This window comes from Mustela lutreola, chromosome 8 (assembly GCF_030435805.1).
Source record: "Mustela lutreola isolate mMusLut2 chromosome 8, mMusLut2.pri, whole genome shotgun sequence".
Lineage (NCBI taxonomy): Eukaryota > Metazoa > Chordata > Mammalia > Carnivora > Mustelidae > Mustela > Mustela lutreola.
The window spans coordinates 105,574,734-105,590,403 of NC_081297.1; the positions used below are offsets into that span (position 1 = coordinate 105,574,734).

The 15,670-nt window shown below is 34.7% G+C and overlaps 1 protein-coding gene across 1 annotated transcript in view; it reads right to left on the reverse strand.

Moving 5' to 3' along the window:
• The window catches only part of ZFC3H1 (zinc finger C3H1-type containing), a 54,290-nt gene that overhangs the window by 10,976 nt on the left and 27,644 nt on the right, over positions 1-15,670 (reverse strand). Inside the window, exons 13-24 of the mRNA XM_059186330.1 lie at positions 13,347-13,521; positions 12,936-13,067; positions 12,019-12,561; positions 11,824-11,933; positions 9,709-9,840; positions 9,492-9,613; positions 8,348-8,449; positions 7,925-8,044; positions 6,909-7,092; positions 5,189-5,375; positions 3,418-3,606; positions 2,558-2,795 (exon numbers count right to left, since the gene is read on the reverse strand). Coding sequence (XP_059042313.1) covers positions 2,558-2,795; positions 3,418-3,606; positions 5,189-5,375; positions 6,909-7,092; positions 7,925-8,044; positions 8,348-8,449; positions 9,492-9,613; positions 9,709-9,840; positions 11,824-11,933; positions 12,019-12,561; positions 12,936-13,067; positions 13,347-13,521 — 2,234 coding nt within the window. The remainder of the gene's footprint in view (positions 1-2,557; positions 2,796-3,417; positions 3,607-5,188; positions 5,376-6,908; positions 7,093-7,924; positions 8,045-8,347; positions 8,450-9,491; positions 9,614-9,708; positions 9,841-11,823; positions 11,934-12,018; positions 12,562-12,935; positions 13,068-13,346; positions 13,522-15,670) is intronic.

Consider the following 15,670-nt stretch of genomic DNA (forward strand, 5'->3'; position numbering starts at 1 on the left):
ACTGAACTCTATCTTTACTGAACTTACTTATTACCTGAAGGAGGTATTTTCAGGTATCTCCAAACTCCCTAAAATTCATCTCTTACCTTCACATTCCCAGTAATAAAACCATGCTATGTAAGCTCTCGCATGGATCAACATTTTCACTTAAAAAGTGTCTCTGCATTTACCTAAATGCCTTAAAAATGATCTCAAAAAAGAAAATCAATGATTTCTCTTCCATCTTTCTTTCACCCAATTCAAGAGGCCCTGCTTTCTGTTCTACAGCCATTTAAATGTCTCCCCTTAAACTAGATCTTTCAATACTCCTTCAAAACACTCTTTTCCGGGCACCTGGGTGGCTCAGTGGGTAAAGCCGCTGCCTTCGGCTCAGGTCATGATCTCGGGGTCCTGGGATCGAGTCCCACATCGGGCTCTCTGCTCAACAGGGAGCCTGCTTCCCTCTCTCTCTCTGCCTGCCTCTCTGTCTACCTGTGACCTCTCTCTCTGTCAAATAAATAAATAAATAAATAATCTTTAAAAAAAAAAAAAAAAAAAACACTCTTTTCCCCTTGTAAAATCCCCACTCTGCATCTCAGAAAGTGGGCCACTGTTTCACCAAACAACTGCCACCATGTTCTCCTTGCTCAGTGGTATCAAGATTGCCCAGATTTAGAGTTTAAAAGTGAATGTCATTCTGAAACTGCACTTCTGACGTTTACTTATAAAAATCATCTAAATAAACCTAAAGGCCCAGCTCTCCATTTATTTGACTAGCATTTGATAATGTTCTTCTTCATGTCCTCTTGGTCTCATTCATTGACTCCTCTCTTTCAACTTCTTACTGCTATATTCTTAAATGCCTGTTACACCTCAGAGAAAATATCTCACTGCTTCAACTATGGAATGATTTCTTGCAAAAGCATATTAAAAACTGTAAAGCATTTTTTAATACAATAACTCCCTATGTTAGTAATTTTCAAATCATTTCTCTATCCATAATCACCCACTTAAGGTCCAAGGTCTACTTATCTCCTCTGCAAACAAGCATTTCCACTTGGATGACCAATTACCACAAATACTACTCCTACTACCAAAATCAATCTTCCCAAATTTACTTGTGTTCTAGCCATACACTTTCTTTCTCCAAGTCTCAAAACCCTGAAATCATCTTTGACTATTTCTTCTCTTCTTCCCTGACATTTAATCAGTCCCCACATCTCTATGTGATAAACTCCAAATAGCTCCAATAAATAGTCCCTCTTTCCTGGTTACTTTTTTTGTGCTTCACTTTTGGCCATCAGCTTCTGGCTGTTTTCATACCTTTGCGATCATTCCTCTTCGGCACATTCTCCCTTTCTTCAAGAACCACCATCAACAAGTCTACCACACTTACAAAGTTCTTGAAAATCTGGTATCATTCTACTTAACAAGCTTAATTCCTACTATTCTCCAGCATAAACTCTGACTTTGGTAAGGACTCTCCCTTCTCCTAATCTCCCTTCAAGTCCACTATACCAATTTCTATGTTGCTTTTTGTTTACTTAGCTCCTCTACCAGGAATATCCTTCTTTTCCTTCCTTTCTTCACTGGTTTATTCAATACGTATTTACTAAGCACTTAGTATGCTGCCAGACATTATAGGTCCTTGGGACATACAGATGTAAGTAAGACAAGGATTCCATCTTTAAGCAAGCCATATATGTCACATTAGAGTCAAGCTTCAAAGTCCAGCTCCAAGTCCTAATTCTTCTATGAAGAATTCCTTCATCATGCCAACCTACAATAACCTCTTTCCTTTGAGTTTATGACCTGTACAATATAATTCTATAAATAACAGATCTTGGCTTCTTCTGTAAGCACAGAATTTAAACTATATACCAATACAGTTACATGATCTCATAATTTAATAATTATATCAAATGTATAGATTTTATCTTCTGAATAGGCTATATACTTCCTACAAAGAGAAAATAGGCTTTACACCTTCCTGTTTTCTAGTTATTAGAAAAGATAAGATATAGGGACGCCTGGGTGGCTCAGTTGGTTAGGCAGCTGCCTTCGGCTCAGGTCATGATCCCAGCGTCCTGGAATCGAGTCCCACATCGGGCTCCTTGCTTCGCAGGGAGCCTGCTTCTCCCTCTGACTCTGCCTGCCACTCTGTCTGCCTGTGCTCGCTCTCTCTATCTGACAAAAAAAAAAAAAGATATAATCTTTAAATGTTCAGCTTGATACACTGCTTTAAAAAAACTACCTCATTCTCTAATTTAATCAACTCATTAAACCTATATAGAATCTCTATTACCTACATATTTAGCAAGTATCTTTTTACCATAATCAGAAAAATTATGTAATGTAGCACAGTTCCTGACTTCATATATACCAAATGTCTAATAACTTATATGGCTCAATTCCTAATCATCTTCTTTTTTGATCCTTAATCTTCCAAGCACTTACATAATAATGTGTCAAACTACAACTTGCAATATATACATACAGATCTGTTTCATTTAATTATGAAGACTCACAGTAAGGGATAAGCTTATGTTCTAAATAACTTCTAAACATTTACACTTACCTTCAAAAACTGCTAACAACATGTCAGGATTAGTCTTGACATCTTGAACTGCTTGCCATGGCATTACGAATGATTCTGTGTTAACGATTCTTGAAGGATTGGCATTAGATGGATCATAAAATTTTGAAGGGAGAACGTTGAATTCAATAAGATGTACGTAGGCCAGCCATGCCAAACATCGATCACTTGTTTTAAGGTATTCAGCTACTATTCCACTATTAGCTGATTTCAAAGCATTCTAGGTAAAATGAAAAAATAATTTGTCTTTTTAAAAATAATGACTCCTATTTCTCCTAAGATTCAAATGTGAAGGCAAAGAAGAATACAAACTTCCTACTTCTTTGGAGTGCTTCTTAAATACCTATGTCAAAATAGTGACAGTCAACAATTTTTTTAATAAAAAAAAACTAGACATGTCAATACCAGATTTTTACTGTGCTAAGATTTATAATAAAATTTGTGAAAAAAATTCAACTTATTTGTACATTTTAAGTGTCTTGACATTCAAAATCTAGTAAGATAAAAAGAAAAGAGTGAAACGAACAAATCAAAAAAGGCCCCGATACCCTCAGAGGAGATTTTCAGTATAGATTATTTTCCCATATGTCTAAATATTGAAGTTTATTCTGGTGGGTACTTTTCATATGTTATTTTCATTTAAACCTCATGAACACTCTTAAAAACACATTATCTCCGCTAAGCAAATGAAAAACAGTCATAAACTGACCCAACTTACTAGTAAATGGCAAAACAAGGATTCAAATCTGAAGTCTGGTTCTTATTAAACAATGCTAACCTATAGTGTTTTAGACCTCTACAAAACTCTTAAAGTGTAACTAAACGCTGTAACAAATGTTTACCTGTAAAACTGCAAGTGCACTCTGGCATCTTCCAGTAAATATGTGGAGCTGAACTCTAAACAAGAGGGCCTCTAAGAGCTGAAAGGACAGAATATCTGATGCTTCCTGCTTGGCTGCTCCCATCAGAAACTCCACCATTCTTTCACATACGTAATCCTTTTCTTCAAAGGTGCTTTCTAGGTGGAGAAACTGCCCAAAGAGGTTTCATATAATTATATTTCATAAAAATAAACTGTAAAGCTACAGATTTTCCACATTTCATTAAATGTTTTATTAAATCTTCAATTTCTGCAAGAAGGATAATTATAAATATGTATAAACCCATCTTCCTGGGGCATCTGTCTGGTGCCTCAGTCCATAGAGCATGAGACTCTTGATTTTGGGGTCATGAGTTCAAACCCCATGCTGGGCACAGAGCTCCACTTAAAACAACACACATCTTCCAGTACTATAACCCGTATTTCCCTTTCTACAAGTTGGAAAATAGACTCCATTGAAACTAATACAGATGTATTCTTAGAATAACCCTGAAGCAATTTCATCTCTCCTTTCCTTGAATCATCAAATAAATGGCAGTAAGACCACGACAGATTTTCTAAAGTTCAGGTTTATGATCACATACAATTTATATTGCTTAGGTGTACGAACATATACAAATTAAATATATGTGGCAAAACAAAAGAGCCTAAAAAATTAAGAGATCCTTTATAGACCAAACAACTTTGAGGAAAAACATTATACCCTATAAAATCTTACGAGGATCACTGGCATTAACTATAGCACAAGGCTCCAGGTAAAAAATCAAGCACCTTTCACTTCCATACCTGAGTTAGGAGAGTAAGAGAGTGGCAAGTTCATTCAGTAAGGAATACCATGTTATCCAAATCTATTGGTTCTGAATTTCAGTTAGCAAGTAAATGATGGATCTGACAGTAACAGATTAGCTAAATCTTATGGTTGTTGAGTTTGGCTGGCAAAAATTCAGATATTAATGAATACTTGTTTTACAAGTATAATTTTATGTTTAAGCATGGGTAGGAAACACCCCATTATCTCAGAAAATAAAGAAGAGGGGTGCCTGGGTGGCTCAGTGGGTTAAGCCGCTGCCTTCGGCTCAGGTCATGATCTCAGAGTCCTGGGATCGAGCCCCACGTCGAGCTCTCTGCTCAGCGGGAAGCCTGCTTCCTCCCCTCTCTCTCTGCCTGCCTCTCTGTCTGCTTGTGATCTCTGTCTGTCAAATAAATAAATAAAATCTTAAAAAAAAAAAATTTTTTAAAAATAAAGAAGAAAACGATTTTTTTCACCAAATCTTTGTATTTTGGCAAGTTCAATATTAGTATGGATTATAGATTATTTTCATAAGTAATGAGAACAGATAATGAAAACAAAATGTTTCTCAACATTCATGAAAATGTTATATAAACATAAGAAACTTTAAAAAAAAAATTATTTTCATGTGCTTTACAAGAAACAATTCACTTAACTTTCGCCCAAACTTTAAAACTGCCTCTGAGTAGTAAGTATAGAATGTTTTAAAATGTTCTAAAGTTAACAAGAAAAATTGCTTCTTCACTAAATATTTTCTTCTTGTTTATTCTGAATTTAATCCTGACCCAGGAGTGGTTTTGAGGTTATGCGACAATGAAAAATTCTTGTATCTATGTACAGATTAAGCATATGACTTAAGTTACATAACAATACTTAAGATGATCCAAAGAATTATAAACACACACATATACACACACAGAACTATGTTATCTTTTCTACTCACAGTCCAAAAACTCTGATAATCGGGAGCATATTCAACAGCTGTTTCACACATTTCCTGCACCTCTTCCTTGGTTCCTCTTTTTGAAAATAATCTGAGGTAATGGCACCAAATCTCTGGATTGTCTTTGTTGTTTTCCAAAGCTCGAGCCAGAACATTTAAAGCAGAATCCAAGGACTCTGAACAAAGCCTATATGTATAAAAGAAGAAACAAGAACATTTTTTTTAATGTTTTAAAATATTCTTAAATCAGGCTGATATTATGTAATGAGTCCATTTTAAAGTTCTGTTTCTACTGGAACCTACTGAGGAGCTAGAATCGCCTATGACAAAAATAGATTAGGATTTTAAAATCACATCAGTCCATAAAGGGTTCTAATTTCCCACAGACCTAACAATTCCTTTTTAAGTTGATATTCAGTGAGCATTTACCAGATAAAAACACAATGTTATAAAACCCTAGATTATCAACTTCAAATGCACTTTATGTCCATGTTCAGCAATACCTTTTATGAGTTACACTTGTCTGGGAATGGGAAAAGTTAAACAATTCCCCCTCAAGGCCAGCTACTGCCAGCACAAAATATCAAAGCTTTCAATGTAACAGTTTTTTCAACGGTCAAAAGCTTGCTATCTCTTGAAGAAGATAATTGTTTCTCATGATCCTATTCATAAAATAATACAGTTCTTTTGGCCTTCACTCAGTAAGTGAGTCAGAAAAGAAAACAGTGTAACTTATCCCACATGGAAATGACACACAAGGCAAGTTAAACGAGCACCATACTCAGGTATGTGTGATATATTACCATTCTATATGCTGCCTTACTGAAGAAGCTTTTATACCAAGTTTTCAGACAGACATTCAGAAGGCCTTTTTTCAAAGATTAAATTATAATTTTAAATCATAGTAATAAAAGGTTATTCCTAGTAATAAAAGATTATTCCTGCTAATACTATCAAAAAGTAGGAGTCAGAAAATGCAATAGGTTAGTGAGAAAAATTACTATTTACCTTATTTGAAGGCATATAATACCACCCACAGAAAAAAAGTCAATTCATCAGAATTTAATGTTCCTATACAAGCTTTAAATCTCTAAATAAAAAAACTAACATATTATTTAAGTTGTTCTATTGTGATTTTATCATAATTTTAAGAGACTATCACTACTGGGGCACTTGCGTGGCACAGCCAGTTGAGTAGCTGACTCTTGGTTTCAGCTCAGGTCATGAGCTTGGTGTCATGAGATCAAGCCTTGTGTAGGGCTCCGTGCTTAGCTCGGAGTCTGCTTAGGACTCTCTCTCCCTCTCCCTCTGCTCCTTCCTCAGGTGTGCTTGCACACATGTGTCCTCTCTCTCTCCAAGAATAAATAAATCTTAAAAAAAAAAAAAATGCTACTAACAAAACCTGCCTTTTAAAAAGAAAAACCAATAATCAATCTTTATACCATCAGAATTTACTGTTTTAACTAATCCTACTTTGAAATAAGAACCTACTAGAGTTAAAAACTGGGGATAATTTATTACTCACACACTGAACCACGCAAACCAGTCAAGATTTAGAGTTTTTCTACTAGCTTTTAAACAATAAAGTGCTCCTGGCTTTGTCAAAAACAAAGACTTCATTGATACCATGATGGAAACGTGAGTACCATAGATGAAACAAACTTCAAACATAAAAATATCATTGTGCAACAGATGACACAAAGTTTAGAAGTAGACTTACCCCTCATTTTGATTCAAGTACTTGTATGCAAGCTTGAGCCAAAGTTGTACATGAGAAGGATTTTCAAGCACGCTTGCTTCTAAATTAGCAATGTCATCAGTCTCATTTGTAAAGTATCTAACATCGTCTGGAGTGACAACCGTATCTAAAGCTGGAACATTTATTCGGTTCTCTGGCTGGAAGGCTGGAAGGGAAAGTATCATTAGCTTTATACTTTCTCTTATCCACAGACCGAGGAAAAAAATAACTGGCTTCATCTTTAAAATAATCTAAAAATCTAAAGAATCAAAATAAACACATCAGCTCATAGTTTTAAAGTAGACTGTAATATAATTTACAAACGGACACTTCTAAAAGTGAAGGGGGTGTTATTAAAAACTACACCAGGATAACAAATATAAACCAGGATTCTGCTGGGCAAACCAGAAATATGGTCTCCCTACTTCGAAGGTAAGTGGCTTCACCTAATACTTCACATTCACTAAACAGTAAAATAAACAAAATTATCATTTATGAAGATAATTTATTCCACTATACTTAAAGAAAAAGTACTATATTACTGTAAAAAAGCTCATGGGATCATGTATCTATTAGATATCAAATCCACAAATAGTGAACAAATTTTGCAAACTTTAATAAGTAACACAAATTTACAATAATGTAAGATGTGCTTGACAATACAGAACTCATTCATATTCACTTTGTTCATTATTTATTCATTCTGTGATCCCACTGCATGTTAGAAAGCACAGACTCAAAAACAAAATAAAATACTACACCTGCCCTCAAGGACACAGGCCAGGCAATGGGCAATCCTGCACAATGAGGAACAGCATTAAATGCCAAATGGCGTCACTGTTCTAAGAAAAAAAAAAAACAAAACAAAAACAGAACAAAAAACAAAACAAAACAAAACAAAAAGCCCAAGCTAGCAGATACACCAAAAAATTAGTACTGTGTTAGACAAAGATAGAACACCACAATGTAATGATTCAAGGCCTTAAATTACTTCTTACCATACTTAATTGGTCCTGTAGACTGTTCCTCATCACTACTGAAGCTATTCTCTGAAACAGGTTTCCTCCAAAACTTTGGCTTCCACTTTCTTTTATCTTTGTAGGTTGTAAATGGAGGTGCTAAAGTAGATAGGAGATTATTACCTGATATAACTAGATTTTAAAAGGGTACCCAAACAATACTCAAAACGAGCTAAAATTATTGTTAGTCAGAAATGACATACAGATGTATTTTCTGCCCTACAGAAAAAGATGGTTATTCTATTCTTTGAGCATGTTACATACATATATATACACATGTGTATTTATTTTGGAAAACATAACATCAGAAAATTTGCTATCATAAAGAAACTACACGGTCCTTGTGTGTGTCTGTGTGTGCGTGTATGCGCGCGCGCCAGAGAGAGAGAGAGAGAGACTCACTATGGCCTTTACTCTCGTTGATATTGCTAACAAGGAGAACAGCCATCTGGTCCATTGACATTCGATCTTTATTTACTCCAAAAAGTTTCTCAACATATTTTTCTGAAATTAGAAGAATATTATCTTTATTTATAAAAAGCATAAAAAACATGGATTACAGAGACAAAGCCAATTAAAAAATATAAAGAGAAGAGTAATTTAAAAATTAAAATAAAGTATATGTTACCAGTCAAAAACATGTACGCCTCCTAAAAGGCAAGGCTTCCATTACCTTAACTACTATGGCAAATCTTACCACATCATGCACCCAAGCTGGGCTCAAAAAAAAAAAAGTATTTACTGAAACAAACCAAACAAGTGAAAATTAAAGTCCCAAATTGAGAAGGACTATATAGATTCAGTGACTTCATGATCACTCTGGGTTGCGGTAAACACTAAATTTAATAAAAACCAATTCCTTTACTTCTAAAATACTTGCAGTTTAAGGTTGGATATTTGGTAACAAATCTAAAAAAAAACCTTATCAGTATTTACTTACAATGCCATAAAAATCTATGCTTTTTATAATATCAAGGTGTATAAAGTCTTTTTTATTTCTTTGTAGAATTTGAAACCACAATTTCCAATCCTTCTCTATTTATTAAAACAATAATGAATAAAAATAGGGCTCTACTTAAAAAGCAATAATAAAATTGTTACTTAATAATAGTTATTAAAATAAGAAAATAGTTAAAATTAAATATTAATATTAAAAATAATAGTTAACAAGTATGTTACTATATTCCTCTAAATAAACTGAACTATTAAGATGAGTTCTGTCCAAAGAACTTCACACAACAATGGAATATCTTCTATCCGCACTATCCTACTGGTAAGGACTTAACCACTAATGAGCTACTGAGCTCAAAAGCAGCTATCAAGCACCTAAAATGTGGCTACAGCAACTAAGGAAGAAATTTTAATTAATTTATATTTGAAAAGCAAGATATGGCTAGTGACTACTGTATTACAGCAAATCTAGATAAAATGCCATAGGTGAATGTATTGAATTATTATTACAACTCCTTAAAGACTCAACAACTAAACAAATCTAATTGCCTACATTTAAATTTTCTCTTGGAGAACAGTAAAACTCTTTCAATACCTGCTGCAGCAGCAATTTCGTCATCAGTGCTCGTCTCCGAACAACCAATCAGAGATAGATTATATGACAAAATGTCCTGGAATAGCTGTTTTCGGCTAAGTGTATAGTCTTGTGTATGCTGCCTAAAACAAAACGACAACACACAAAAGATCATCGTGTAATATGAAACCAAACTGTCTTTCAAATTATAAAATATTCACAAATAAAAGCTACTCACCACTGACAATCATCATCATTACATGTTCCTGTTAAATCAAAACGGCAGAAACACTGATCCGGTTCAATCATATTACTGTATGATACTGAGCTTAAGGGAAGTTTTTCCTTGGTTCGATAGTATGGACTAAATCTAAGGAGAAGAAAGGTAGACAAGGACATTATACTCGACAAACATTCCCTAGAAAATTGGGAAATTTTTCATTTTTCTTAATTAAAATTTCTAAGCTTTTGGTTTACTATTTATCTAACAATATCAAAATGAACTCTAAATAACCAGAATATCAATGACAGGGACAACTTTTTTATATCTAGAACACAGAATATCCAAAACAGAAAACAACAACAAAAAACCCTGTATTTCAAAAGCTCAGTTGGTTAAGTGTTTGACTCTTGGTTTCAGCTCAGGTCATGATCTCAGGGTTGTGGGACTGAGCCCTGCTGCAGGCTCCCTCTGCTCGAGATTCTCACCCTCTCTCTTGGCCCCTCCCTGTGCTTGTGCTCTCTCGTGTTCTCTTTCTCTGTCTCACTCCCTAATAAAATCCTTAAAAATAATGTTTTGTATCACATAATAAAATGGTATATAACACTGGGGTTTTTTTGTTTTTTGTTTTTGTTTTTTTTAAATGATGTTTTTACATTTTTAGGGATATTGGTGTCACTGTTTGTTTTTTTTTTTTTTAAGATTTTATTTATTTATTTGAGAGAGAGACAGTGAGAGAGAGTATGAGCGAGAAGGTGAGAAAGAAAAGCAGACTCCCCGTGGAGCTGGGAGCCCGATGCAGGACTCGATCCCGGGACTCCAGGATCATGACCTGAGCCGAAGGCAGTCGTCCAACCAACTGAGCCACCCACCCATGGGGTCCCATGCTTTATTGTTTTTTGTTTTAAGATTTTATTTATTTGACAGAGAGAGAGAAAGAGTAAGCATACAAGCAGGGGAGCAGCTGCAGGCAGAGGGAGAGGGAGAAGCAGGCTCCCCACTGAGCAGGGAGCCCAATGTGGGGCTGGATCCCAGGACCCTGAGAATCACAACCTGAGCTAAAAGCAGACGCTCAAAACACTGAGCCACTCAGGTGCCCCAACACTGGTATTTCTTGCACGTTACCAGCCAACAAAAAAACTAAGGGAAAAGCCTATAGTACCTGATATGCGTTTTACAATTTTATGATTAAATCCCACCCACTTACAGTCTCACAACTTCCTTCTGGAAGTAGAAGTCTTTTTAAAAAGACAACCTCAATAAAGTTACCATCTTTATCAATCAATTCAACCATATCAACCATAAAATCAATTTTATGGAAGCTGGCCAAAGCATTACTTAGAATAATGGTAAAATTATTTTTAAACTTAAAAATTCTTACTTGGGGGCGCCTGGGTGGCTCAGTGGGTTAAGCCGCTACCTTCGGCTCGGGTCATGATCTCAGGGTCCTGGGATCGAGTCCCGCATCGGGCTCTCTGCTCAGCAGGGAGCCTGCTTCCCTCTCTCTCTCTCTGCCTGCCTATCTACTTGTGATTTCTCTCTGTCAAATAAATAAATAAAATCTTTAAAAAAAAAAAAATTCAATGGGGCACCTGGGTGGCTCAGTGGGTTGGGCCTCTACCTTCGGCTCAGGTCATGATCCCAGGGGCCTGGGATCAAGTCCCGCATTGGGCTCTCTGCTCAGCGGGGAGCCTGCTTCTCCTCATCTCTCTCTCTGTCTCTCTGCCTATTTGTGATCTCTCTCTCTCTGTCAAATAAATAAATAAAATCTTTAAAATAAATAAATAAATTAATTAATTAAATAAAATAAAAAAATAAATAAAAATAATTATTTGACTCTAATCATTTTTCCTAAAATCCCTACCAGAGATAATTCAGAGCTCTCCACAATTCCCCCAATAACCAGAAATTAGAACTTGGTAAGAATAAACCTAGTATGAGCTAAACCTTACTTCCTGATAAGGTTCAAATCTGACAATAAGACAATTTCATTTTCCCTAAAAGGACAATTCATTTTTCAGTCACCATGACGCCAATTATTTTTTTCATTATCATGAACTAGCCAAGATTATACTGTCATTAAGATCAAGGAGCAGTCCTGAAATTCAAGCTTGTCGAGTCTTTCTTTCATACCTGTAGGACTTAAAAACTAGAAGAGGACTATGGTAGGGTCTAAAAGGACACGGCTTCACTTCTGTTGTTTTACTCTGTGCTGTCACAAAATCCACATCCACAGAAATCTCCTGCAAAAGAAATCAGTAATTGCATAAAGCAAAGACAGCTAGGGTAAATCCTAGACTTTATAAAACGTATGAAATGTTCAGTTACCTGACCATGCAAAGTCTTTTCCGTAATGCCTGTAGTGGTCTTTAAAATCAACTGTTTTAAGCTATCAGCTTTTGAATATAATTTTTGTAATTCACCGATTTTTAACCCTAGAAAAAGTTCTGGTTTTTCTACTGTATTCTTAGTAGGTTTGTTGATGCATTCTTTGTTAGGCGTATCAGTGTGCTTAAGGTTAGGTTTAGTAAAAGAATTTGACTCTAAAAATGATCTTCTTCGTTCCCTGTTTGAACCTGACAAAATCTCATCATCAACATCATTTTCCTCAGTGTCCAGACTTAATTTATCTTGAGTCAAATCGTGAAGTGACGGTTGAGGTAAAGAAAATTCAGGTTCCTCTTCCACAACTGGAGCAATATTTAGTTGTTCCTTTGCTTTAAGGGCCCGGGCTTCTTTTAGTTTCTGAATTTTCAGGGCATATTCATATTCTAGCTTTTGTAATCGTCTTTTTTCCATAGCAATCAGTTCTGCTGAATGTTTTCTGGGACTTGATACTGGAGAATTGTCCAGTCTCATCATTTTGTTTGGCTGGAGAAAAAAATGATATACATATTTTACATCACTATGATTTCATAAGAATTTTTTGATTAAGATAAATGTGTTACCCCTACAATACAGTGCCAATATTAAAAAACTAAATCATTGACAAGAATATAATAGTTTGACAAAACTCCCCAATAGTTATGCCAGTTAATCTATAATCTATGAAAAACAAAAGACAAAGCCAAAACAAGAACTATAAAATAAAGCTTCCAAAAATGTGGACATCATTTAAAAACAAAGCTTTAGCCTGTGTGAATATGCAGGAAAAAACCCGAGTTATTTTATACATCTCTTACCCTCGGAAGTATCTTGAAAACTTTTTCCTTTGCAAAAATAAAATATTCCTACAAACAACTTACTCCAAGGCGATCCTGTTCCAGTTTACGTTTTCCTATTTCTTTACTAGCCACTGCCTTTGCCCGCGCAAGCTCTTCCCCATACTTTAGAGTCAAAGCTTTCTTAATGGTAACACGTTGCTGAACTTTGTGAATCTGAAAATACAGGATATTTCTGGAAATGTAAATGTAAACCTTAGGAGAGAGGAAATACCTTCTTAAACACAGAGCAGCTTTAGGGTATGCACCTGAAAATAAAAATATGCCAATATTATGTCACAATGGAAAACAGTACAAAGGTTATACATTTTGAGGTCTTTGGTTTAAGGTTTTGTTTTAAAAAAAATCTGGACCATAAAAATGTAGAGTAAACATGAGACTACAATATCTTAACGTAAAAAAAAACAGTATCTTAATGTAAAAAAAGAACATTACTTGTTCCTGAAGCTTCTTTAAAAACATTCTGTTGACACTGAGAATTTTCTCTGTTGCCTGAAGCTGTTCTGTAAGTTTTGTAATCTTTGTTTCAGCATTTCGAACAGATTCTTTCTTCTTAGCTTCTTGCTGTACGAGATTCTTTAAAACAGATTCATCTTTCATCAAGAGAATCCTAATTGAGAAATTACAAAACTCTTATTAATGTCTTTCTAAACTAGTAGGCTAACATCATCAGAATAAAAAATTTACAAAGCAATAGCTTGATTTACAAAATATACTGACAGGGCACCTGTGTGGAACAGTAGGTTAGGCATCCAACTCTTGGTTTCTCCTGAGGTCATAATCTCTGGGTGGTAAGATAGGAGGCCCATGATGGACTCTCTGCTCAGCAAGAAGTCTGTTTAAGACTCTCTTCCTCTCCCTCTGCCCCTACTCACTGCATGTGTACATACATTCTCTCAGATAATCTTAAAAACATATATACTGATATTAAAAGGATGGCTATTTTCATATGCACTAATCACACAGATATTCAAATAAACATTATTCCATTTTATGAAAACGAGGAGTCTGATCTTTTTCTTAAAAAAAAAAAATCATTTAAGTCTGAGTAATGTGAATTACAGTTGAAAAACCACTACTAGATATGACTGAATCTGACCATACAAGACTCCTAAAAGATGAGGACTTTGAACAGAAAACTGCGATGTTTAACATCATTTATAATGCTCTTAATATACACACAAATAAACATCTGATTAACATAATCAAGCACACTTCAAATCTCTAACTCATTTTATCTAAAGCAAGGCAAGCAAGGGGAAAAGGAAGTCTAAATTTTTAAACAATATACAGATGTAAAGTTGGAAATGAGAATAAAAACAGAACAAAAAATAAATTTATAGATACAGATTTTCATTTTCTCAACTACTAAATATTATAGTTAAAAAAATGATGGCTCTTTCCCTGAAGATATATTTCAACAATCACAACAGCTGATATCTAGAAGGAATCATAAAGACAGAGAATATGTGATAGAATGGGGAACAGAAAGACAAAAAATTTTTGAAAACCTTTTCACTTTTTTTTAAACTTTTTTTTTTTTTTTAAAGATTTTATTTATTTGACAGAGAGGGAGAGAGAGATCACAAGTAGGCAGAGAGGCAGGCAGAGAGCGAGAGAGAGGGAAGCAGGCTCCCTGCCAAGCAGAGAGCCCGATGTGAGGCTCGATCCCAGGATCCTGGGATCACGACCTGAGCCAAAGGTAGAGGCTTAACCCACTGAGCCACCCAGGCGCCCCTACCTTATTTCACTTTTTATTGAACCTACTAAATAAATGGAACTTAAGTGAATGTATTTTAATCTCCTTTAAAACACACACAATATCATTTCATACTGATAACACTGGAGATTTACAGTCACCACAGCATTTCATTTATGAAGCACATTTTTCAGATCTTCAGTATCAGTAATGTCTTAGCATCACTGTGTATCAGAGTTTGGCTAGCAGCAGGTTTTCTTAGTGCATAAAATAATGGCATACTTTAGATGTATAAAATGCTGAAAACATTTATAAAGACTATTTTTAAATGTATTTTATTTTGTTCAGAATACTTAATCTCCAATGTCTTGTAATGAAATGAAAAACAGAACATATTTCTGTTTACTTATAAAAAATTTCCAGTCACTAAGTCCTTGAGCTATCTATGGTGCCTTACCAAAACATTTCAAATTATATTGTTTTTCATGATTTAAAAAAATAAAGAGTACCAAGATGGTTATAAATTTCTACCTTTTTCCATTAACTGTGGGTAGATGAACTTTTGAAGCTTATTTTAAAAATCATTAAATTATTTATACATTGCTAATTCATCACTGTGATCAACTTTTACAATCAAACTTTGAAGTTTAAGAACAAGTCAGTTAGTTAGTAACAACAGAATAAGGAACGTCTTACTTGAACAGAAACTCCCCACCTTACATATGTAAACCTATAGGGGGACTAGCGGAAAACTCACAAGTATTGATGTTAACACTTTGTTCTTCACCAACCATGATTTCAAGGTGGGTGGAGTGAAAAAGATGTATAGCCATAATCAAATATAATCATTTCTATCAAATATATGCTAATGGTCCTTATCACAAGAAAAAAATCTTTAACTATATATGGGGACAGATGTTACTATACTGTGGTGATCATTTCATACAGTACATAAATACCGTATCATTATGTTGTACACCTGAAACTAATATAATAATATATGTCAATTATACCTCAACAGAATAAATAACTTCCCCAAATATGTGAATGAATTCTAGGA